General features: G+C 32.1%; 1 protein-coding gene across 3 annotated transcripts in view; it reads left to right on the top strand.

Annotated features, from left to right (window-relative positions):
* Dscam4 (Down syndrome cell adhesion molecule 4) overlaps positions 1 to 25,546 on the top strand; it is a 30,966-nt gene that overhangs the window by 3,252 nt on the left and 2,168 nt on the right. For all 3 annotated transcript variants that reach the window (XM_070653602.1, XM_070653601.1, XM_070653600.1), the window contains exons 2-14: positions 17,228 to 17,404; positions 17,568 to 17,689; positions 19,744 to 19,865; positions 20,835 to 20,893; positions 20,971 to 21,282; positions 21,372 to 21,865; positions 21,937 to 22,140; positions 22,198 to 22,334; positions 22,417 to 22,649; positions 22,789 to 24,378; positions 24,435 to 24,734; positions 24,814 to 24,908; positions 24,968 to 25,538. In XM_070653602.1, coding sequence (XP_070509703.1) covers positions 17,335 to 17,404; positions 17,568 to 17,689; positions 19,744 to 19,865; positions 20,835 to 20,893; positions 20,971 to 21,282; positions 21,372 to 21,865; positions 21,937 to 22,140; positions 22,198 to 22,334; positions 22,417 to 22,649; positions 22,789 to 24,378; positions 24,435 to 24,734; positions 24,814 to 24,908; positions 24,968 to 25,538 — 4,309 coding nt within the window. In that variant the 5' untranslated portion in view covers positions 17,228 to 17,334. The remainder of the gene's footprint in view (positions 1 to 17,227; positions 17,405 to 17,567; positions 17,690 to 19,743; positions 19,866 to 20,834; positions 20,894 to 20,970; positions 21,283 to 21,371; positions 21,866 to 21,936; positions 22,141 to 22,197; positions 22,335 to 22,416; positions 22,650 to 22,788; positions 24,379 to 24,434; positions 24,735 to 24,813; positions 24,909 to 24,967; positions 25,539 to 25,546) is intronic.

Genomic DNA, 25,546 nt, shown 5'->3' with positions numbered 1-25,546 from the left:
GAATTTTATTTGATTGGATATGGATGCTGATTTGACAATTTATTAAATTTTTAATACTGAAAGTCATCACAAATGGCCTTGCTTGAGCTTTTGGCAGACAATTGACTCAATTTTGAGTCTTGTAAGCTATGCTGGCAGTCACAATGTTTGGTCTAATTGTAATTAAGAACTCTTTACAGATCTTATTTCTTCACAATGATGTTTATTCTTTGGAGTTCAAAAACAGACTGAACTTTTGTATCAAAAAGGGGTCTGCAACTATGTACAATAAATATTATTCAAATCTCAAATAAACGTTAAAACATCAAATTACTTTTTAAATCAGTACTCTATCCAAAAGAATTAAGAGTTCTTACATATGTCTTGATAATCACCTCCTTACTATCACATCCTTACTTATAATCAGTCTTGACTGAATTAGATTGAACATGCTATACACTAACTAACATCTTCGCATTGCCTCGTTGAGTTATTATCTAAGCATCTATTGTTAAGAAATACATTTCAACAAGATGGAACGGAAATTGCCTATTTTCCTTTCATTGAATGATAGAATGAAGGCACAAAAAAAAATTGCTCACTTGAATCGTTCCAGATTGCTGCTATTCAATTGTTGGTCAAAGCAATCAAAGAAAGTTTCAAAAGCTTCAAGTTGGAAAACAATCTGCGATCCTGAAAATTTCTCAGATAAATTTTTATGGCCACCCAATGAATGTATATCCTATAATTAGACAAATATTGCATGTCTTCAGATAAAATCACTTTTTTTTTTCGTTCGCATTTACTTACAAAGTGATAAAATCCGAGGAAACATGTTTGTTGGATGAACAAAAAAAGATTTTTTTTATGCTTCCCTGATCTTTTATCAGAATAGCTTTGTTGTTGTTGTGTTTTTGCATCTTTAACAACATTTAGGGAGAGTAGAAAGAAGACATCATTTTGTTCATCGTAAAAAAAGGAAACTCTTAATTGGAGTTATTTGTGCGTGGGATATTTATTTAATAACGTTCTTTGAACGACGTTTAATGTTACGATAAAGAAGGCAAGGCAAAGTACAAAATGAGCAAATATTTCTAAGTTGGAATAGCTTTGATAACATTGTACGGCTCGATGGGCTGAAGAGAAATGGAGAGAAAAAAAAAAAATTTGGGATGAAAGTATATATTTTTTTAATGAACATGATAATTATGAGGAGGAAAAATTCCTCTAATAGCGAGGAGCTATTTTTTCCATTCCGCAAAGTTCATGACCCGAACAGCACAATGTGTACGTTAGGCCACCGCTATGGATTCATAAAATGATAATGACAGTTTAATGAGACTGAGTTCGCCAAACCACAGCACTCAAAGCTAAATCTACAGTTTATAGTGGGATCCGAGCCACATTTTTGACGACACTACTGCCTGTAGCCTTAAAAGAGGAGGCAGCGAGTCGCGTTTTCACTTCATATGTCTCGAACCTATGATGGCAGGTTCGGTATAATAATAATTATGTTCCGAAGTACTAAACCATTCCTCCACCTAGCCACTCCGTCTCACGTAAATTACAGCCTTGACGACACTGTGACAGCTGAATCCTTACTTCCTTTTGATGCTAATTACCAATACCAATTGCAGCACCGTCTTCATCAATGACTCCTTATTTCGAGTCTTTTTTGTAAAGACTAATACAGTTCACAGCATTGTGTCGCTCGGTCGTCCCTCTCAAAAGAATGTTAATTCTCATAATAGAAATGCGTAAGATTTTTTCAGCATAATACCAAATTCAAATTAGACAAATTAACGCCCTGGAAACCAAGAGAACTACAATAATAATAATAATTACCTTATTTCCATTTCATTTACTTTCATGGTAACCTTTAAAAGTTATCATAAGCTTAAAGTATATATATCTAAAAGTTCAAAACAATAAGGTAGTGTAGTAAATTGAACAGTCAGAAAATACTTTTAATTATCCTTGAGTAGAATTTTAATGCAAACAAAATATAGTTCCATACAAATAAAGAAAGCTGGAGCTTTCCTTACAAGTCAAATAAAGAATCTTTATTCCTTCCAATATCCATTCACACAAAATGATTCTTCTTGGCGTTCGGACATGTAAACTTTTGTTAATTCTCCCAATAAAGAAGAATCGCCCTTATATGAAAATAGAGCACATATCTAAAGCTAGGACTTAGTTGCGGAATTCCTTTGCAGCGCATTTTTGCTGGATGTTTTTAAAAACAAAACAAAGTTCATGAGATATTGCGGAATTGGAATTACATTGAATCCTTTGTACAATTGTCGTCACAGTTTCACGATATTCCGTGTCCATGATAACATGACGATAGCGTGTGATTGTCATGTAAACATTTTTTTCGTCGCTAAGATACAAGATTTTTAGTCAGATTCATTAAGTTCTGATTTGTGTTCATTTAATCTTTTTGTGTGTGTTTTTTTTTTGCAGGATGAAAAATATCTTTTTAATGCTTTGAGGCTTTATGAAGGTCTCGTTGTAACTTTATCTTGAATCTCTAAAGCAAACAGTGATTCACAAACTTTGTGTCTTTCAGTGTCCAATGAAATTGATAAAATTAAGGTTATGAACAGTCATTGATAAATCATGAACTGTACAAGGTGTTTGCTATGGTATCGCTAGGTCGTCTTATTAACGTTCAGGCGTGAAATGACGTGGTGGTTTTGTGTCCAATGGACGTTTTTCACAGTTGCATGGCCCAGGGTATACCAATGCAATGTACCTAGCCACAATCTGTGTGTCGCGAATACAAAAACCGAGTTGGTGTGACTAGAAACAGCGAAAAAGCACCCGAATCCGACTAGACTTTCCCTGGGATAGAACCCGGTTTAGATTGGTAGTCCGACGCTCTAACCACTACTCAACTGCTGCTTTTTTGTTGCCATGCCGTAACAGTTTATTTCGATCCATTTTTTAAACGAAATCTGTGGTTTGCACCATTTTTCTGTCCAGAACCACAAAAGCATGTTCTTTGCCTGTTAGGGATGAATCTTTTCAACCTACTTGAGAATCCCTTATGTGTAATAGAAAGACCGAGACCAAGACTCGATATCGAGTTACTATTCAGAATACGATAAACTCAAAGATTTTGCGACATAATTGAAGATTTTGGCAACGCACTATCATGTCTCGGTGAATAGTTCGAGAAGTACTGATCTAAACAGATTTTATTTGTTGATTGTCATTTTACTTAATGTATCAAATTTCTTTTATCCTTTAATTAAATTTGATACCAACGAACTTATCTGAACAGATCCATCAAACTATTAATAGTGACAAAGCATTGACACGAGTCATATCCTTTACAAAAGCATGCTAAAAATCTGCTTTTACAAAAAAAAAAAAGTATTAGAGTAAATTGGAGGTGATTAGTTTTGGGTTCAACCCACTAAAAGGTTTCATACATAAATATGCTCTTCACATTTATACTATAATATGATAAGATGGGTTAAAGTGGTTATAGTCACTATATATTTTCGATTTTGTTTGTACAAAAGACATGGATATATAACTTGAGATAATAATATGGCCGCAAAAGCGAAATGAGAATTTTAAGTAATCAAGTCTATTTTTTGTTGTTTTTTCCGAGATATGAGTAGCAATGCATTTAAATAAGAGATTATTATTTTTTTCTCAAGCTATATAGCTTCAGCATAGAGCAAAAAAAAAATAAAGTTATAAATATTTTAAGTAAAGAGAGATAGGAAGTGAACAAAAAAAAAAATATAATTCATAATGTTTTTCCTCGTCCAACTTTGTTCTTCCTTCATCCAAGTTACGTAAACATAATTTATAAATGGTAGCAAAGTATGAAATGAAAAGAAGTTGAGCTTCTTAAGGTAGGAAAACAACAAAAAAAAACATACAGAATAAGATAAATTAGATGAAGATAAAAGATGATAATCTCCAAATGCTATAATGCTTAATATTGAACAAAATCCTTTACATGAAAATGATGATAATAAGAATCAGTGAGGATAAACCGCATTTGAAGCGAAGAAAATATAAATGCGAGAATAAACGAGGAGGATGTTCTTGGGATGAAGAAAGATTGAAAGTATTTTCAAAAGTATTTCGACTTTCACGCAGCCTACGTGTTAGACTGAAGTGTTATTCAGCACCAACATCAATATTTTATGATAATTGTCTGATTGAAAAAAAAAAGGTAGAATATATACAGTATAACGATGTTCACGCACGCACTGTTGGGAAAACAGTATTGGAAAGTGAATGTAAATTTTCAATTAGTGTTTCACTCTTGAGATGAAATCGAAATATACTTTATTCTCTTTTGCTTCCTTTCTTTCCTTCTTGTTATTTTCTTTAGCATTATTCATTTTCACATCTCCTCCACCTCATTTTCCCTCGTTTATGCATAGATGAATATGAAAAAAAAAAAAAGTTTTTCATTAACGAGTCTAGAGCAGATGAGGTTACTGTTAAGAGTAGTATGAGTAGAACTAACATTTGTGGTGTGAGACTACACTATATATATGTATATCATGTATAGTAGAAGTTGTTGTTTTTTATTTTTTATAAAACATAATGGCACATAAGAAAGAAAGTAAACAGCACATGGAATAAATAAAAGTTACCTGTTCCGACATTAAAAATCTTTCTTTTTTTTTACTTGCCTTCGAAGCATAGATGAAGTTTATGTATACAAAGAGTGCCCAAGGTTCCCATGAAAAAAATTTCATGATGAAAATACATAGCAGAAAAATTATTATTTCTTTATGTATGTATAAATGCTCCCTTTGCACACAATGTTGTTCATTATTTTTGTCTCCATTGTTGTTCCTCATTCTCATTTACATTTTTCACATCTCGACGAACGGTGGATGGATGAGAAACTTTCAGAAAAAGGAATTCGGAGATGATGAAAAAAAAATATAGTATATAAAAAAACAAAGGAGGATGTAGATGTGTGTATAAACATGCATTAAAATATTTAAGGAAAAGTCGCCAGAAAATTTAACTTTTAAATATTATTTCTTTACCATTCCCAAATGGCTCACAAGACACTATCACGTAATATGTGGTAGGAAATCTTTGGATACATTAGTGGGTTATAATGTGTCATAGCTACAAATTCCTTACCTTATTTATCATTTAAAACATGCTCATAAAGAACTCATTCGCAAATTCCGTATAAAATTTATGATACAGTCGCTGAGATCTCGAACTTTGTGGTATTCCACAAAAGACACATGGAGAATATATGTAGTTGGATTTGGTAAAATCCTGTTAAATGCTAGAGTTATGTTGAACTGGAGACACTGCATGCTTTTTCCACGTTGTGTGAATTATGAGAGCTTTAAAGAAAAATTATTTTTATTTAAAATCATTTGAATTTGAAAGATATTGAGAAATAGGATATTTTTACTAATTACCATATGCTTAATACTAAACGAATTGTTACCTTTGATTTGATTATCTGCTGTAATTTATTGACTTCTTAATTAATTTCACTTCAAAATCATCTTCTGATTACTTTCCAAGAAAAATTAATTTGTAAAAAAATTTCTTTCGATGAGTGCTATGATTTAATTAACAGGAACAAAAATTTTGTTTTATTTAATTATCCCTAATTACACAAAGATTCAGCCTTTATTCTTCCTTTAGATGTTTCCGTCTTGAAAATGATTTTTTCTCCCGAAAATGCTTTATTTTAATTTAAGGTTCGCCCAAAAACTGACGATGTTCAAATTTTGAACTTTGTTTTAAAATTCACTTTAAATTTTGAACATCCGTTACTTTTTAAATCCAAAATCATCTTAATATTCTTTTGTTTTGTATTCCAAATCTCATTAAGCATTTTTCATGAAAATTCAATCCATAATTCATGAAAAGTAATATTTTTATGATCATCGTATGACTCCCTTGAGGCAATAATCTGTCATTTGATACTAATGTGCTACATAGATTGATGAACATCATTTCAAAAGACTCCCTACATCACTATTGTTCTAATTATCACTGACTTGGTGCCTAGAAGCTTGTGTCTCATCAATTCTTGTATATCTCATCTCTCATCTCTGTCATGTTTAATTAATAATCAGTTAACTTAGGCTTTCATTAAAATCTTCATTGTTCGCTATTTATTATCATCATATTCTTCCTCTTCCATCATATAAAAGAAAGAATGTACATTATACAATGTACTCTCAATGTGAAATAAAAAGCAGCACCAACAACAACAACAGCAATAAAGTCTCTTGAGTTAATTTTCAAATATTCAGCAACTTTTGTTTTTCCCAAAAGCTAGTATCTGGCCAAAGCCAACCAGAAGTTGCAAATTTTTTTACGATATTTTATATTTTTTTGCCCTCCTTGCTTGTTTGCTCTCTTCTTTAAATAGAAGACAAAAGGCGAACGAAGACAACAAAAAAAAAATTATAACAAAGTTAAGTTTGTAATCATAGAAGCACGGACTGTCGTAATTTGATGTGAATAGCTCGAAAAATATATTTTTACATCTTTTGTTTCTTAATTCCATTCAAAATTTTTTCCTGCCTTGCCTTGAAATTTTATTTATTCTTACATCCCTAATACAAAAGATCATTATGATGTATAGCTTGACTTTTTGTATTTGACAAACTCTCGAAAAGCAAATATTTTTTGGCAAAATGAATGAGATTTTCCGATGGAATTGAGTGACGAATGATTGGCCATAGAAACAGTCAAAAATTTCATTTGATTCTGTTGACTTTTATGGAACTTTCTTTGATGATTATTAAAATTTTTATTGAGATGTGCATTAGTGCGGACTGTAATGAAGATGCTCAGAGGACCGTGAATTAATCTGAGATTGAAGAAGACTTTTGGCATCAACTTTCGGGTTCACTAATGGTGTTTTTTTGTGCTGCTTCTGTAATGGCTTCATTTATACTCCAGTTAACCAAACTTTTCTTTTATCATACCCTAATAATTTTTAAATATCATTATAAGCAGTTATTGCTGTAATTTAAAGTGGATGTTACTTTTTTTTGCATAATAAAGAATTCTCAAAAGGATATCCAACTGTGAATTATTCGTGCATATTTCTCGCAATTCAAATTTTATGCATCACTGTCAGAGTACAATAATGCACTTACATCAGACTTTTATGTATTAGAGTGCGTGAGCATATAAAAAAATTCGAAAATGCTCGACCTTATCGAGCGACTTGAGCGCATTTTTGTCCGAATCTATTTTCAAATCTTGTAAAATATCCACATCTAAAACAAGATACAGTAGTCGTTTTGTCAGCCAATATTATAAGATCGATTAGGAACTAAGTCACTTCTCTGATTTAAAAAACAAGATCCAGTAAGATCCAAGTCACTTACCTAAACTAAAACAAAAATCCAGCAAGGTCCACATAACTTCCTCAACCTAAAAACAAGATCAAGTAGTTTCAATTCACTTCTTGACCCACAAAACATGATCCAGTAGAATCTAAGTCACTGCCCTAACATTAAAAATAAGATTCATTCGATTCCCAATTGTTTCTCAATAAATTTATATACATCAAAGGATTTCATCATTTTTATAACGCTTTTTGGAATTTAAACTTTCTATCGGTTAATAAAAGTTTAAATTTATTAAAGGCAACGCTTTAAAAATGTTTTTCTGGTTATGGAATGAAAATCATTAATTAATGTTGTCGAAATCTCGTCATTTGACCAAGCAGTCAGCCACTCATCAGAAAAAAGTGTATCATGAATCGCCCTTTTTTTCGCACTAAAAAAATATAAATCCAAATGGTATAAAAAACTGAACAAATAACTTCATTTCGCTTCGTTTATCGAGCACAAAAGGACTTTTCTTTTCCTATTTCGTTGAATTGCCATCATTGCCATTATTGCCACTTATGATTGATAAAGGCAAGTCAAGAATGAGTGGGTATGGTTAATAATCAAAGGAAGTTACTTTGTTGTTACGCTCGTATGTCTTTTAAAGTATAAATAAGATATGAGTGAATATACTGTAAGTGAATTCAATAACTAATATATAAGAAATGACATAGGATGGAATGAGACTCTACCACATTTCATAAACTTCTTTTTTATTCCTTCAAACAGAACGGTATGGAATGAATGATTTTTATAGCTCTTTTATCTCAGTTCCAATCATCCTTTTTCTTCAACTAAATGATGAAAAGTCTCACACTCACAGTCCGCCTTCTTATTCTCCTTTCCCTTGTCAAGCACGAAAGGAATGAAAGTTGATGGGATTGAATTATGAATCGAATGAAGCACTCACACTTTTTTATTCTTCGTGGCACTCATAGAATTCTTAATTATCTATCAATAATAAAGAAGAAAATTATTATCATTGTACTAGGGAATTTAGCTGTCAAACATGGCAGGTAATTAATTGTGAGATGGAAATTTTTGGGGTTTGATAGAAGATTCTGAATGATAATGGTAACCTACTAACCTAGATGCTTAAACTTTCTCTAATAATAATGCTTGTTAATCTCTATTAAATAAATTATGCGAGAAAATATTGCGAAATAAATCCATTTAACGGTCGAATTGACGAGATTTTGAGTTTTTGAACTTTGTAACGGAAATTGAAAATTTGAAATTTTTAAAGTTATAAAACAGTACTAAAAGCTGATGTAAACATTTACGTTTCTAAACAATGGAAAATACGAAGTGAAAATATCTTTGAGCAGTAGTCATAAGACGACGGCTTCTAATTTAGCTTAGATGCAGTTTAGATTATCTATAAAAATCTTCATATCGAAAGCTAGATCTGTGTTTAGACCACTTCTGCCAGTTTCTAATTCCCAACAAAGTATTTAATTGCTGCAAATTGAAATGCTGTCCACACTGTGATTACTAAGTGACTCAACTCAAGTGGCTCCCATTTTTAAGCAAATTCCGTTTAGTTTCAATCACACTGTACTTTCGACTACTGATCTGGCATTCATTGTGAAAATGGCTGCGATTACTAGACCGTATAATATCTAGTTTTAAACTTGATATGTTATGGCAAGTTCCACAAATGTCAAGTTCATAACTAGGCAGACAGTCGACTAATTGCAGCCTCTTCAACACGGAATGTCAACACAGTAACTTAGATGTCAAGTTGAAATTTCCAGACATACTTAGTAACAATTGTAGAAAATTATAAAAGTAATTTTTATTGTTATTGCTTGGCAAGAAGAAAAGAATTTTTCAAATTTCCCATCCAAACGATAATTACAAAAATCGTTTAAGGTATAAAAATATTATCATGGAAATTTGATTCACAACATTTAATATCATCAATTTCTGTTTTTTGTTTTTACTTTAAATAAAATGCTCTTAAAATCATGAGTAAAATAATATAATGTATATTTACATTGCGTTAACTTCTAAATTGATACAAGGACTTTTCCCATTACTTACTTATAAGGATGAAAATACACAGAAAGAAAAGAAAAATTATCCTAATCGAAAAACAGATTCTCGCGTTTCTCAAATATTTGAAATTCAATTTTGGATGTTGAAAGAAATGGAAAAAAAGTGAATATCAAAAGGAGGAAAATAAAGAATAAGAAAGCTAGTAGCTTACAATTTTAAAAGATTGAATTTTTCCATTTCCACCCTTGTATTTTGATTTCCTTGTTTCTTAAAGGAAGTAATCATGAATCCCTCTATATGTATAGATCAGTGGTGGGCAACCTTGTATTTTTCATGGCACACTTTGATGAAAAGCTTTTACTGAAACCACACACTGCATATGATTCTTAGGATTTTCAAAATCTTTGAGTGCCGCGGCACATAGGTTGCCCACCACTGCTCTATATGTATAGCTACATCCACTTTAGTTGTAGTACTTGTATTTATTTTAAAACATGCATTTTTCAGTATATAATCCCAAATACAGAGGATTAAAGCTCAACGTTTATAAATTGATTAGTTTTTTCTCTCTAGTCAATTGTCTATAGCTTCCTAATAAGGATATACTTAATGCAAAATGTTCATTCTTAGACATGAATTTGAATTTGAATAAAAAAGATATTTCTTGTTCTTTTGCGCTAGCTTCTCTATTTCTGCCTAATCGGAAGTTTCTTTTACTCTAAAAATTTCCATTTAATGTTCATTCTCATTTCATGAAGATAGGCTTTCAGCTTTAGGGATTTAAAATACAAATGATGAGGTATTATGCTCGTCACCGTTTTTGAGACGCGATGCCAAAAGTCAAATCAGCAAATATGCTAAATTTCCCTCATCAAATCAAAACACAACTCCCCGTAAATGTTTTGGCAAATGAGAGAATAATCTGAACTTAATCTAACCAATTTACCCCCCAACATGTTTCATTTCTTGTCGTCTCCAAAAAATGGAAATAAAAAGAAGAAGAAAATATATTGAGGAACAAATAAGAAAAAAATATACAATTTGAAAGGAAAGAAGTAAGTTACGTTAACGCTATTTGCTCATTTATTTCTCGAGGCGTCTTTTGGTTTTTCTACCAAAAACCAACAATTCCATTTTGTTGATATTGAGAATTAGATTTTTTTATACTCAGCATAATGTCTTGAAGGCTTCAATAATAAATTAGAAAATGAAACAACATGCTAGTCTGATACTCAAATATTTTATTATGCAAAATTTTTATTGTAAATAATAAAAAATGATTAATTTTATGAAATTAATCCGAGCGACACAAATGAAGAAGTATCCGCCGTTGAGCTTATAAGGCTCTGCAGCTTCGAATTCAACTGTGGTTTAATTAAAACGACTTCCTTACGGATTTATAAATTCACAATGATGTTTATTCTTTGGAGTTCAAAAACAGATTGAAATTTTGTATGAAAAAGGGGTGTTCAACTATTCAAATTAGATATTATTCAATTGAAATTTAAATTTCAAATGAACGTTATACAGTAAGCAGCAATTCCTTTAAACAAAAGAACTTAATTTGTGTCACTCTGGATAAACCAATAATTGTTGAGACTGTTATGGCAAATCTGATTCCAAAAATTCATAAGAATCAATTGAACTTACCGCTTTATGATTAAAGTCATTAATAACTCAATTTATATCGATGAAATTACAAAACTCAACATCAGTAAGCTATAGCTGAGAAAAAGACATGATAAAAATTCTTTTAATCTATAATGTCCACTAGAATTGACAAAAAAATGTGAGGATCGACATCCGATTTGACGAAAAAAATCTCATGAGAATTTTTCGGGTCAAATTTCTGCACATTCCAAAAAAGGAGGTGATGGAATTTCTTGTGTGGAAGAATGTTAGGAAGTTTAATGATTTTATCCAATATCCTTTTGTTGGAGTTGAAAAGGAAAGGGCTGTAGTTTTTAAGCAAGAGGAAGAAACTTCATGAAAAATGTCAATCAAAATTAAATTCAATGGTTTTTGAGTTAATTATAATGGAACTTATTAAAAGGGTATTCAGTTCCATAAATAAGGCATAATTTGAGCTCTTTGTATCCGCTATTTTGTAAAATTAGAAAAAATATCAAACGATTCTAAAATTTCAAAGTCTAAAAAACATCCAATTTCATCTTTTAATACGCTTATAAATGTTAAGCAGCATTGACAAGAAAGTAATACTCCCAGAGGGTTAAAAAGTCAAATATAAATTACTTCTCAGAAGAATAAATCTCAAAGCTGGTGATTTTTTGATAAATCAGATACTCTTGTACCCTTCAAATCTCTTACAAAACTTGAGTATCTCATTTCCTTTAACAGAATTCCGAAGGGAAAAAACCTTGAACTACGAATACATTCTCAGTATCCACTCCATAGCATCCATGTATGCTGCTTTTCGCTGTTGCACAATTAATTTTTATTACACTAGACATGGAATAGCAATAGAAGTGCTTCAAATGAATGCTCATAATATTATATACATGTGAAGACGTTTTTGTGCAAGTGAAGTCAGCCAGAATAAGCGAATAAACACATTTGCTTTCGTAATGCATGCCAAAAATGTGCGGTAACCATCTGAAATGAGATGTGTAAACTACAACACATTTAAAAGATTTATATTCTGGGTTTTTGGTAAGCTTCTTCAATCAGCAATATAAATTTCTTTAAATGCGAAAAAGAAGACTGTGGAAGGAAGGGAAAAAAAAGTTGCAAGATATATGTTTAGTGAGACATAAGATACATGCTCCATTGAGAGAGTGTAGTAAAATAATTATCTCAAGATTTCTTCCTTATACAAACAATACATTAGTGTTAATGTTTAAGGCAGTACAGAAATTAATTTCAGCTTTTTGAGGTCGTTAGTAAATGAAGTCAAACATTTTTATAGCATTTTGTATTTTATGGTGATAAATTAGATTTTAACGGATTGCTAAAGTTTGAAAAAAATTTAGTCACCTTGGAAAAATTTAATCATCTTAGAAATTATTGTAAACAATATAAACTAGTAATTTAGAAAAGTTAGTTAAATAAGTTGTTTACGAGCTGTTTTCAAATGAAAGAACCTTCAAGAATAGATAAGAAACGTGAACAATAAAGGAATACTTTGAAAATGAAAATCAAGCAAAATCATCACTGGAAGTTGGTTCCTGTAAGTTAAAATAGTAATTTAGTTCAACGTAATAATGTGTCTTTCGAGTTTTAAAGTTATACGTATGAAATTTATGGCAAATACAAGTCACTTAAAGGTTTACGATTTTCTTGGATTGCTATAATTCTCAAGTTACCAAAAAATCCAATTTTAAAGTGGAAGTTCAATTGTATCAATACAATTTTCAGAACTGAATCTCGACAGACAACATTTATAAACGACAAAATTGGTGCTCCACTTGATATTTGTTACATTCACTGACTTAGATTCATTTTTTTCCATCTTAAAGTCATTTATAATATTAAAGACATGGAAGTGAGTGTTATTGAATGAAATGGATCTCTTCCATAATTTATTATGCGCAAGAATTCGATCTATGAAAAGAATGTCAATAGCGTTCTTCTTCTTATTCCTCCTTATTGCCATAGAAACTTTTTTAAATTTTTTACTCATCCCCATCATCATGTACAATTTCATGCAAATAGTTTTTCCTCGATACTTACAAGAATGCCATTAAATATACTATAAATAAATAATGGGTGAAAAAGAAATAATTTATGGGAAAAATCTGTTTGAATTTGACACAATTAAACAATTCTCTCCATCTGTATCCGAAATATTGGATACACATTCAAAGTTCAGACTAACTGAAATTAATCATCACTTTATAAAAAGGAACAATTTTCACATTTTTTATGTGCCCCCCTTCGCCTGCCTTTTAGCATAATCTAATTTATTTTTGACCATGATATAATTGAGTGTCCATTATGCTGAACAGCAAGCCTCACTTCTTTTTCTATTTTTCATTGTATAAATAGGATAGAATGAGTAGTAGGGGTGGGTATTAAAAAGGAACAAGAAAATTCTGATGCGTGATAAATTCAAAAATTTCGAATCATCTTTAGAAAAGCATTTAAGTGGAAATTTATAAAGCATTTAAAGCTACGTGATGACTTGAATTTCTGATAGAGCTACTTAGTCATGCAGTAAAAAAGTGAAAAAGCTTTTTTTTATATTTTTTTCATTCTCTCTCACTCACTTTCGTCTCTTGTTGACAAACAAGTAAGTAATCATACACTTTTCAAAAAAAAGTATCATTTGTCTTCATTAACATTGCTTTATATATAGGATGAAACATGAAAGAAATCTTATTCATGTTTTTTTGTCTTCTCACTTTTCTTCTTCCTCTCCATTTTCATGAAAAGATTAAGAAGTCATCAGGAATTCCGGTAAAAACCTTTCTACTTAATGAAAAAGAACTCAACAGTTGAAACACAAGCACAAAAAAATAATTCGGAAAAGAAAAGAGAAGAGTCATGACTGTTATGAACTTCCACTTTAAGCAAAAATTCCAAGATATCTGTGTCAATTGAGTATGAGTATTTACTTGGAATTGTCAGATCAAATGAATGAAATTTTTTTGTTAGATTTGAGAATTTTTAATTCTCATGAAAGCTAAGATTGAGTGTTTTCAAGTGTTAATGTAGCTCCCGAGTGACACACAGGAACTGTCACGGAATTTTAAAGGATTCGCTAAATCTCTTTAATTAACACTACATAGAAGCCATCAAAATATGGCAGCCATATGGGACCATGGACTCATAGAGAGCAGCTGTTGATAGTGATAACATGGCATTTGGTACCGGTAATTGGCAGACGACTGTGATCGTCATCGTCTAGGGCATTGCAGACCATAATACCATAGCCCGTTCGTCTCCGTTAAACCTTGTGGATTGGATTACCAACCTCTCATCACGCGAAGGTGTTGTTGATATGGATGGTAGCATGCATTTGACTATTGGTAATTGGCTAGACGGCATCTATTCCGCATCTTCACCACCTTTGAGATGCCAGTGAAGTAAGTTCCACTATGTGGCTTGACGGAAGACCAGCGATAGATCACAGAAGGTGGGATTGGTAGACGTCTAAGAGAGAGTTCTAGACATGCATTCTGCATTCACTACTTTGAGAATCCACGAACTTAAATATTGGCAGACGACAACGATAGTCATTTAGAAGACGACTTAATGAAGTCATGGATTTCAATTGATCTGTACGACGAACTATAGTATGTGGATATCAAATTCAGACGACTTCCATTTAGTGTCAAAAAAGGTTTAGCGAAGTCTTAAAAGTTCCATGACGGAGCTTTCTTCATTTATGTCGCTCGGGGCTTAAAGCTGTTATCATTTGAAACAATTTCTTAGAAGGCATTCAATTATATATTTTTTAAGAATCCAATATGACTGGTACCAAAATCAACTTTATTGCTTTATACTGAAAATCAATAAGTTCAGATGCCTTTTAGCCTTTCTTTCCGAAAAAAACAAACAGTAACCCCAAAATTCTGTGTGGAAGTTGAGACGGTTTTCTTTAGACTTTTTAAGAATTCTACACCATTTCTCTGCCATTCCTCTTGACAATGATGTCTCTACATTGAATGTCACTGATACCATATTGCATAATAATAATTACGAGATCACTTTGCTCAATTTCAAGCAGCTGCGATCTCTTTCCCCTTCATTGTACATATTTTGCCATAATATTGCCACGAATGTGAAAAATTTTCTTCCTTTTTTTACTGTGAAATAAAATTTTACGGCTTTGCCTCCGTTAAAAAACGTAAGCAAACAAGTGAGGTCGTATATTGTCGTTGGATGTGAAGTATATGATGGGAAAATTATTCTGCCTAGAATCTTAAATCAAACTGATAAAACAAAAATATTTTTTTTTGTTGTTTTCGTCGACGCTACTTCCTATCATCGGTAAGGAAAGAGGATATAAATTTATGCATGAAGGTATGCCTACGCCTAGCAATTCATCCATCTATCTTGACATTTTTTTTTCATGAAATCGAGATACTTTATCTCAAATTTATGTATTTATTAGTGTTAAATAAATGCACATATTTTATCCGTGAAGTTATCGTACTTTAGCAGGTGCTGGGGAAAAAAAAGAATCAACATCAAGCTTTCGTGTATGTTTGCTAAACATGTCCAATGTGTATAGTTCAAATAACATTTGGTCTCCGATCAAGCGATTCAATTAACTTTCGATTGGATTGCATGATAATTATTCTTTATGTCCCTTCCATTCTTTTATTGCTGAGAATATGTTAACGGTTATTTTATATTCAAACTGTGTATGCAATTTTACTCCCCTTTTTATGGTTGTTAGTCCCCTTAATAGTTTGTTGTTGGTCTTCAGACAATAAAGATTGTCAAGTAATTTCCCATTAGAGACTTCTCTAAGTTCCTTCATTTATAAGTTAAAGAAGTGATTCCAACATACTTCGAACTCGATACATTGTTTTTGTCATTTTTATCTACAGACCGCACTTATTTGATATTTATATTAAACAAGTAAACTTTTTTTTCCTCTAGACATTAATCTTTCTACTATATTCTCATGCATGGATACATAGCAAAGTGCTCTATACATTTCAATTTATGTTTGAGAAAAATATTTTCATCATTTTTTATATGTGGACTATGTATGCCGTACGTATGAATGCATGAGATAAGATAATACGGCACTTTTATATGCGCATGTGCTTCTATACTATCAAATATCAAACACATCGCATCGTAAAATTTTGATAGTAATTTTTTTTTCTTTTCTCATCTGAGAGTAAATAACGAAACATAAAAAAAAACAGCATCAGCATCCATGTGCGCGCAAAAAAGTGCATACACAATTTTCTGAGAGTAAAAAAAAGTTCATTTTACTATGTGCGTATTGGTGACGAGTGTCATGAGAGTAAGAGCATAAGCTTTTTTTTTGTTGTTGCTTTTATGTTCTGCTTTATGCTTACTTAAAAAGCTCTCATGTGGATAGTCTCTCTCGCATGTTGTCTGTTATATGTGCTTATTTTTTTTGTACATCTTCATACAGCCTCGGGGGACTCGTTTTTATTTCCGGAAAATATCTCGTGTTGGATGGAAAGTTTGTGCTGACTTTATAAAAAAAAATAAACTTTTGCTTTTCCTTACAAGGTTTTTTTGTGTACTTCCATCGGCTAGAGAAAGAGTTGTGTGTGCATAATATACAAAAGTAAAAAAGGAAGTGAAATAATCGCTGATTCTATTTATTTTTCATTCTTATTCTCATCTGCCATCCATAAAAAAAAAGAATATCTTTCATGGACCAGAAAATTCATTCAGTGTTATTTTGACTGAGTGTGGAATAAGGTGGTGTGTACACACAAATGCTGTATGAATATTTGTACCAATAAAAAGTATTGAGTTTGGCCATTCATGTACAGTGTACAGTTTATTGGGACGAAGGAAAAGTGTGTAGTGTACGCGAGTCCAACATTTATATATCTCATGTGTCAATGGATAATCTATGTCTCTGATGCAATATAAACATTTATATATGTAAAAAAGACTATACGGTGTACTATATTACATCATAGAGATAATAAAATTATTTATAGTCATATCTCCATACGTAATATTGAATAACGTGTTAGGTTATAGTCATAAGAATGGTAAATTTGTATTAGAACTGACAGTCTGTAATATATTCTCATTTTGAGATGTGACAATAAATTGTCGTCGTAAATGTTGAAATAGTTGCAAACTAGTCCAGTTCTTATCAGTAATAATGGATATTGTAATATGTATTATCAATGGAATGTTAAGGTCAAATTAATATTTTAATTCATATCCTCGTCTCATTGCAGATTATTATGTAGCATCACAACAAATAAAAAAACAACTATGTAGTAAAATGATGATGGTGTGAACAACAGGATGATATGAATGGAACTAATGTGCATAAAACGTAGACATGAAAATGGGTGTATGTGGCCTTTTGAAGGCTATAGCCCTATACTTGTTGTTCACGTATGCAATAAAAGGTGAGTGAACTCTCATTGCAATGCATCCTCACTACCATTCATTTGCAAATTAATCGAAAATTTCCTTTTTTTATGTATTGTATTTTCTCTTTCTCTTTCCTTACTCACACACACACACATAAATACTCATATTGTTGTACAATATGCGTAAAAATTAATATAGATGTAGCTTTACTGGATTTGCAAGGCCCAATTTTTGTTCATGAACCACCACATAAGATAGAATTTTCTAATAATACAGGCGGACACATTCATTGCTCTGGTCACGCCAATCCGTACCCTGAGGTAAGTCTGAGTCAATTTTTATATTTTTCTATCCTTTATGCGAATGACAGTACGCAAATGACATGAAATTAGATATGATTCGGAATCATTATTTTTTATGTCGATACATTATCCCTTCTTTCGGATTGTTATCCATACGGAGATGAACAAAAAAAAAAATAATTGTGGTTTATTGTAAATTTTTCAGTCATTCACAATATTATTATTGATTTTTTCCTGTATATCCGTAGCTACCTATATTTCCAATAATAAAATAAACAGAACAAACAGAAAAAAAATCTAAACGAATTACAAAATAAGCCCACAAAATTGCTTCCATTCAAATAAAATTATTTTTTTATTCTGCGGTAAAATAAAACAAAAACCCTTGAAAAAAAAGGGTCTTTGATAGAGGCAATGGTACGAGCGAAAGGATAACAAAAAAAAAAGATTCTAATAAGCTTAAAAATCAATGACTTCAGCGCATTTTTAAGAAATTGAAAATATCTTTAAAAAAGGGTTTCAGAGAATTTTAAGCTTTTAAGGATAATTGAATTTTTACAGGCTTGAAAATTTTGATTTTTTTTTTTTGATCAGTTACTTGTGGTGTCTTGAGGTATTTATTCAGTTATATAAAAGGTTGACATCTAACTTACTTATTAGGTATGAAATGTTGAAAAAGTTTGTGGATTGCGGCATTCTTTAGAGCTTAATTTTGAATTCACAATTTTGTAATATGGTTTAGGAGTGTAAAAAAGCTTGTCTAATGAAGGATGTTTGTCTCGTTTTCATAAATGACGTTTGAATGAAGATTAGGCTTTAATCTAGAATTCTCCATTGTATGTTGTGTTAGACTTTAAATCTTTCATCAATCTTTCATGTCCAAAGTTAAATATTGAGGGATTTTTGTATCAAAAACCATATCAAATTGAACTAAGTGACTAGATAATAGTCTTGAAGTCTGCGTCGCGCTTTTGTGAGAACATGAATTTGATTCCTTTTTAGATTTTAGCTGTCCATAACACGCCCTTGTATAAGTCCCAAGATTAGAAGTATTAAAATTCAGCTCATGTCATTTTCAAAAGGATCCAACCGTTTCTATTGTACGAATCCTTGTCATATTGTCAACACTCTGGACCAGTGGTGAGCAACTTTTATGCCACGGCACATTAAAAAAATATTTTTTTACATCACACTACCCTACATACAGAATTGAGATATTGGTATTTGATGGGAATCGAACCCACGTTCTCACAAAAGAGTGTTACAGATTTCCGGCCTGTTGTCTAATCACTCGGCCACATAGGTCTTATCATTATGACGGCAGAATCACTTATATATGGCTCGATACTTCAGATTCAACTATTCTCAGACACCACACTTCCTATCGCTCTGACACTTTTGCCTACAATTAGCTTTCTCGATTTCCCAGATTCTGATCTATTATAACACCAAAGGCACTAACAATTTATTATTTAAAATAACAAGAAAAATTAAGCAAAAAAAAAACTTTGAATAAATATTAAGTCAGGAAAAATATTAAACAGCAGTGCCAACAGTTTTACACAAAATTCGACCTTAATTGCCATTTATCTATCGAATCTTCTCAGAATAAAAAAAGAGAAAACTTTGCTTTTTTGCCAAAGATAACAGACCGAACCAATCAACCGACAAAATAAGGATAACGACTTCTTATTGAAGAAAATTGAACTTGAGAAGAAAAGGAAAACAATTTTCTAAGTTTACCATCTGATTGCCAATTTGCTGCATAATTTTATGAGTATATCCGTATGAGAACTGAGAATTGAAAATGTACAGAATAGGACTGTAAATATAGTCAAAAATTTGAAATATCCTAATAAACGTACGAATGGAATAGAACAATGAAGGCTTCATATAAGTGATTTCATATGAATAAAAAGCCTCACATAAAAATAAATGTATAATATATTTATAAATCCATGAAGGTAGACTGCAATTGTACTTTCAAAGTTCGCATAACAATCATCATGGTACGGAAGGAAAATTTCAATCAAAAAATGCTTTTTTTTTTCTTTCTCTGATATATATTGCAGGTTGAATGGACACCGCCTGTTCATAGTCATGATTTGGTGAAAATTTATTCGAATGGTACTCTTGTATTTCATCCTTTTGCTGTCGAAAAATATCGCCACGAAATACATGCTTCAGTATATAGGTAAAAAATTTTTTTTATAATGTCAGATAATGCAAATTTCTCAATTTTCCCCATCCCTCACTACTGCAACGCTTGGTGTGCCAAGTCGAGCATGAAAAAATACCTTCTCATTTTTTTTTATTTCATTCTTACTTGATTAAATTCAATTATTCCCAAGTTGTAGAATTTTTCATTCCTTTCGTTCACATTTTATGAGAAATTGTGCTCAAATTAAATTTATAAATTATTCTAATGCATGAAAAATAGAGGAGGAGGAATTCCATTGTGGGGTTGTTCGCTTATTACGTAACGCTCTTAAAGGGGATGAAGGGGTCGAGATTTTGTTACGCTTCAAAGCATAAAGTGGTGAAATGGACGCCTCAAACCATGAAAAGGTGAAATAGACGCCCAAACCATGGAGTGGTGAAATGGCATCAATAGCCCAAATGGCAGAGCGTTAGCTACTAAAGATCATGGGTTCTATCGCGGGCCAAGTCTAATTTTTGAAGCTATTTTTCCATTTCACCGTTCTAGTTAGCAAGCTCAAGACACATAATGTGTCTGCACTTCTAGGTTTGCAAGGATATACGAGTATTTGGATAACTTTCCTTACCTAATCTTGCGCACACGAATTGTAACAGGGCACAATGAAGAGTACATCAGGTATTATGAAGCACTCGGGTCTTTGGAATGTGCAGAGCTTGCAAGTGGTTCGGATCCCACTATAAACTGTAGGTCTACTTACGCAGACTGGTCTGACACATCCGTCACTAGTTAAACAATCATTATCCGCGAAACCCCCTACCCAACTAGTTAAACTAGTCGCTAACCCATGGAGTAGCTTTTGATGCAGGGTGTGGGTGGAAGGAGTTGATTTCCCGCGTTACGTAATAAGCAAACGGTCCCCTTATCTATTGTATGAAGGTTGAGAAAAAATAAAGCGATCTCAAATGATGCGATAAAAAAAATTTTCCTCTTATGTATCAACAGGTGCAAATTGAAGAATTTAGTAGGAGTAATTTTAAGTAGAGAAGTTCATGTTAAAGCAGGTAAATATTATTATATGCTTGAATAACGATATGAATAATGTTATGATATTAATAACATATTCTTTCATTCCATTTAGTTATTGATCAAAAATACACGGTTCAGGTGCATGATGAATATGTAATTTTGGGAAATACTGCTGTCTTAAAATGCCAAGTGCCAAGTTATGTGTCTGATTATGTTGTTGTAACTGCTTGGATCTTAAATACTGGAGTACATTTATATCCAAATACTGATATTGGTGGAAAATATAACGTAATTTCAAATGGTGATTTATATATAACGAATGTAGGTCCAAATGATGCTCATACGACATTCCTATGTCGTACAACGCATCGTCTAACTGGCGAGATACAACAAAGTACATATCCATCTAGAATTATAGTAACAGGTATGTTATAACATGCAGCCATACATCATTTGTCATTCACTGACACGATTTATTTCCATTTTTTTTATTCTTATCATCATCATATTCAGAACCTAAAGGTTATGTACAACCACGTATAAATGTAGAAAAACAGACAACAAAACATGCAAATGTCAATGGACAAATTGTTCTATCATGTATAGCACAAGCAAATCCTCCACCTAGTTATAAATGGTTCAAAGAAATCAATGACCAACTCCTGCCACTAGCATTGAATGAACGAATTTATGTCATAAGTGATGGACTTTTAAAAATATCTAAAGTTAAATTGGAAGATAGTGGAAAATATTTGTGCTTTGTAAATAATAGTGCTGGCGAAGAGACAATTCAAATTTCCTTAACTGTGACAAATCCACTTTCCGTTCATTTACAACCTCAAGTGCAAACAATTGACGTAGACAAAAACGCTGAGTTTCAATGTATTATAAATGGCTCTCCAATCGATAAAGTGATATGGATGCACAATGGAAAGCCACTTATTAATGACAACCGTATTGAAATCCATTCCGATTCGCGATTGCTTATAAGGAAAATACAAAAAGAGGTACAAAAAATTATTCAATAACGTTACTTGCTATCAAGATGATGCATTAATAATGGCTTTTTTTTACATAGGATCAAGGCATGTATCAATGTTTTGTATCTAACGAATGGGAACAAGCACAATCGACAGCAGAATTACAACTTGGTGATGCAACACCGGAATTAGTTTATTGGTTTTCTGAGCAGACGTTGCAGCCGGGTCCATCAGTATCATTAAAATGTGTTGCAACGGGTCATCCACCGCCACAATTTATGTGGAAATTAGATGGATTTCCAGTAAGTTACATTACTTTTTTGCTTATGCTGAATATTTTACAACTGTTCTCAAATTAGATTCCTGACAACTCTCGTTTTCTCGTTGGACAATATGTCACAATACACGATGATGTAATATCTCATGTGAATATATCCAACATAAAGGAAGAAGATGGTGGCGAGTATTCATGTATTGCACAAAATAATATAGGAAAGTAAGTTAAATTAACAGATATCCAACAAAAAAAAATTATCTCATAAAATATTAATTCTTACACATTTTTTGAATTAAAAAAGGATATCCCATAGCGCACGAGTTAATGTGTACGGTGTACCATTCATTCGAGAAATGCCTAAAATTACAGGCGTGTCAGGTTCCGATTTGAAAGTACAATGTGCTGTATCAGGCTTTCCTATTGAATCAATTGTGTGGGAACGTGATGGACAGACATTACCGATTAATCGAAGACAACGGGTATATAACAATGGTACATTAATTATTGAGCAATTACAACGCTCGGAGGATGCAGGTATGAATTGGAAATAAAACAAAATTAAACATTAATTGAGTCTGCTTCTTTTTTTTGTGCTCTACTAAAGCACTAATTAGTTTATAAATTGACATTCTTTTCTTATTTATGCTCGTTTTTTTCTCTTTAATCATTAAAGGAACTTATACATGTATGGCACAAAATAAACAAAGTCAGATATCTCGTCGTAATGTCGAAATTCAAGTTCTTGTTCCGCCACGAATTATGCCGATTCAATCAATGACAAATATGTTGAGAGAAGGAATGAGAGCGGCTATATCATGTCAAATACTTGAGGGTGACTTGCCAGTGTCATTTCGATGGGAAAGAAATAATAAACAAATTCTTGGTACTGGAAATGAGATTATTAGAAGACTTGATGAATATTCAACGAGTCTTGTCATTGAAAGAATTTCATCTGAATATTCTGGAAATTATACATGCACAGCTAGCAATGTAGCAGGTTCGGAAAAGTTTACGGTTCCATTAACTGTCAATGTACCGCCAAAATGGATTACTGAACCGAAAGATTCGAATGTACAAGCGGGCCAAGATGTTTTACTTAATTGTGAAGCCGAAGGTTTTCCCTTACCAACAATAACATGGAAAAAAGCTGTTGGAAATACACCCGGGGATTATAAGGATTTTTTATTTGAGCCAAACATTATTTTAAAGACAAACGGTTCACTTCTTTTTAAGAAAATAACAAAAACATCACAAAGCTATTATCTATGTGAGGCAAAGAATGGTATTGGAAGTGGTGTTAGTAAAGTGATATTTTTAAAAGTAAATGTTCCGGCACATTTTACAGTGAAGAGTAAACAAGTTTATATTGCAAAGGGAAAACAAGTGCATCTACAATGTAATGTAGTAGGTGATAATCCTATCGATGTAAAATGGAAAGTTCAAACAACGCAACATTATATAGATGAATCAACAGATATTCGATATTCAATAAGAGAACAGACATTAGATGATGGAATGGTATCGGAATTAGGTATATCACATACATATCGTCAAGATTCAGGCATTTATATTTGTATAGCTAATAATGCATTTGGACAAGATGAATTAATGATACAATTAATTGTACAAGAAGTTCCAGAAGCACCAAAAAATTTACGAATTAATTTACAGCAATCAAAAACAATTCAAATTTCATGGAATATACCATTTAGTGGCAATAGTCCAATAGAAGAATATATTGTACAATATAAGCCTATATCTGAGAGTTGGCAAAACGCCGAAAAGGTTACAATAGCAGGATCCGAAATTCAAGCAACAATCATAAATCTTCGACCCGCTCGAACTTACCATGTACGGTTGAGTGCTGAAAATAAATTTGGATCTTCAGAACATTCTGAAATCATACAAGTAACAACATTGGAAGAAGTCCCAAGTGGTCCACCGACAAATGTTAAGGCCGAGACGAGAAGTTCAACAGAAATATATGTATCATGGGAAGCACCGGAAAAGGAAATGTGGAATGGAAATTTATTAGGCTATTATGTAGGCTTCCAGTTAGTTCATAATATAAGAAATCGTAACGAAATGACCCCAACTGCGGATTATAATTTTAAAACTGTTGAAGTGCAGGCACATTTTGGCGGAGATATTGTTCTATCAAATTTACATAAATATTCAACATATAAAATTGTTGTACAAGCATATACAAGTCAAGGAAGTGGACCAACATGTAATGAAATTCTTATAAGTACATCTGAGGATGGTAAGAATCATGTCTAATAAATCATGACTCTTTAATTAATAAATTATTTCATTTAGTTCCATCGTCAGCACCTGAAAATCCCAAATGTGATGTGTTAAGCTCAACATCGATTTATGTGACTTGGTCTCCACCACATGTTGAGAGCCAAAATGGCAAAATTCGTGGCTATAAAATAATTTTTGTACCTTCCGAGGACTATTATGATAAACAGCCACATGTTGCAACAACCACGAATCAATATTATACAATTGAGAATGCAATGAAATTTACAAATTATACAATTAGTGTTTTAGCATATACATCAGTTGGCGATGGAGTAAAGACCAAAGAATTTTATTGCTTAACAAATGAGGACTGTAAGTTACTATTTCCCATTCATTTATTCAGTCACATACCATACCAAACTAAATTTATTTAATTTTTATTCTGTCGCAGTACCATCTGCTCCGCAAAGTATCAAGGCAATTCCATCTTCTAGTTCAAATATTATTGTTTCTTGGTTGCCGCCAAAATATAGGAATGGAGAAATTGTAAGTTATTGCTATTTGTACATTCTGAACATATTCATAAACCATTTAAATCATTCCAGACTGCATATACATTTTATATGTCAGTAGTTGAAGGTGGTAGAGATGAAGGAATGCACAAAAGACTTATAGCACCAAATATAGAACAACATGAAACACGAAGGCTACAAGAGCAAGCAACTTATCAAATTTGGATTACAGCATCCACAAAAATTGGTGAAGGTGAAAAATCAGCTTTCGTGTCTGTCCAACCAAATAATAAAGTTCCAGCTCGAATTGTCTCATTTGGTCGCCTTATTATAACACCATGGAAGGAGGATCTTGCATTGCCATGTAAGAAAGTCGGAACACCACCGCCAAGTGTATTATGGCAACAAGATTCTGCACATTTAGAAACAAGTAGTAAGAAGTCTATAGCTAAGAACGGAACCTTATTTATTAAAGACTGTCAACGTGCTGACGAAGCAAATTATACATGTAGTGTCGAGAACACATGGGGAAAGGATCATATAACTTATTCAATTCGTGTCTTTGTACCACCCGATCCACCCTCGTTAAGTGTTGTAGATATTTTTTCAGATAGTTTGCTTTTACAATGGTCTGACAATAATAATGGCGGAAGTCCGATATTAGGTAAGAAG

Source organism: Chironomus tepperi, unplaced genomic scaffold, assembly GCF_022539635.2.
Source record: "Chironomus tepperi strain 1889 unplaced genomic scaffold, CSIRO-AGI_Ctep_v1 contig_68, whole genome shotgun sequence".
NCBI classification, from domain to species: Eukaryota; Metazoa; Arthropoda; class Insecta; order Diptera; family Chironomidae; genus Chironomus; species Chironomus tepperi.
Note: the sequence above shows the minus strand (reverse complement) of the source record. Positions and strands in the feature narration are given on the sequence as shown.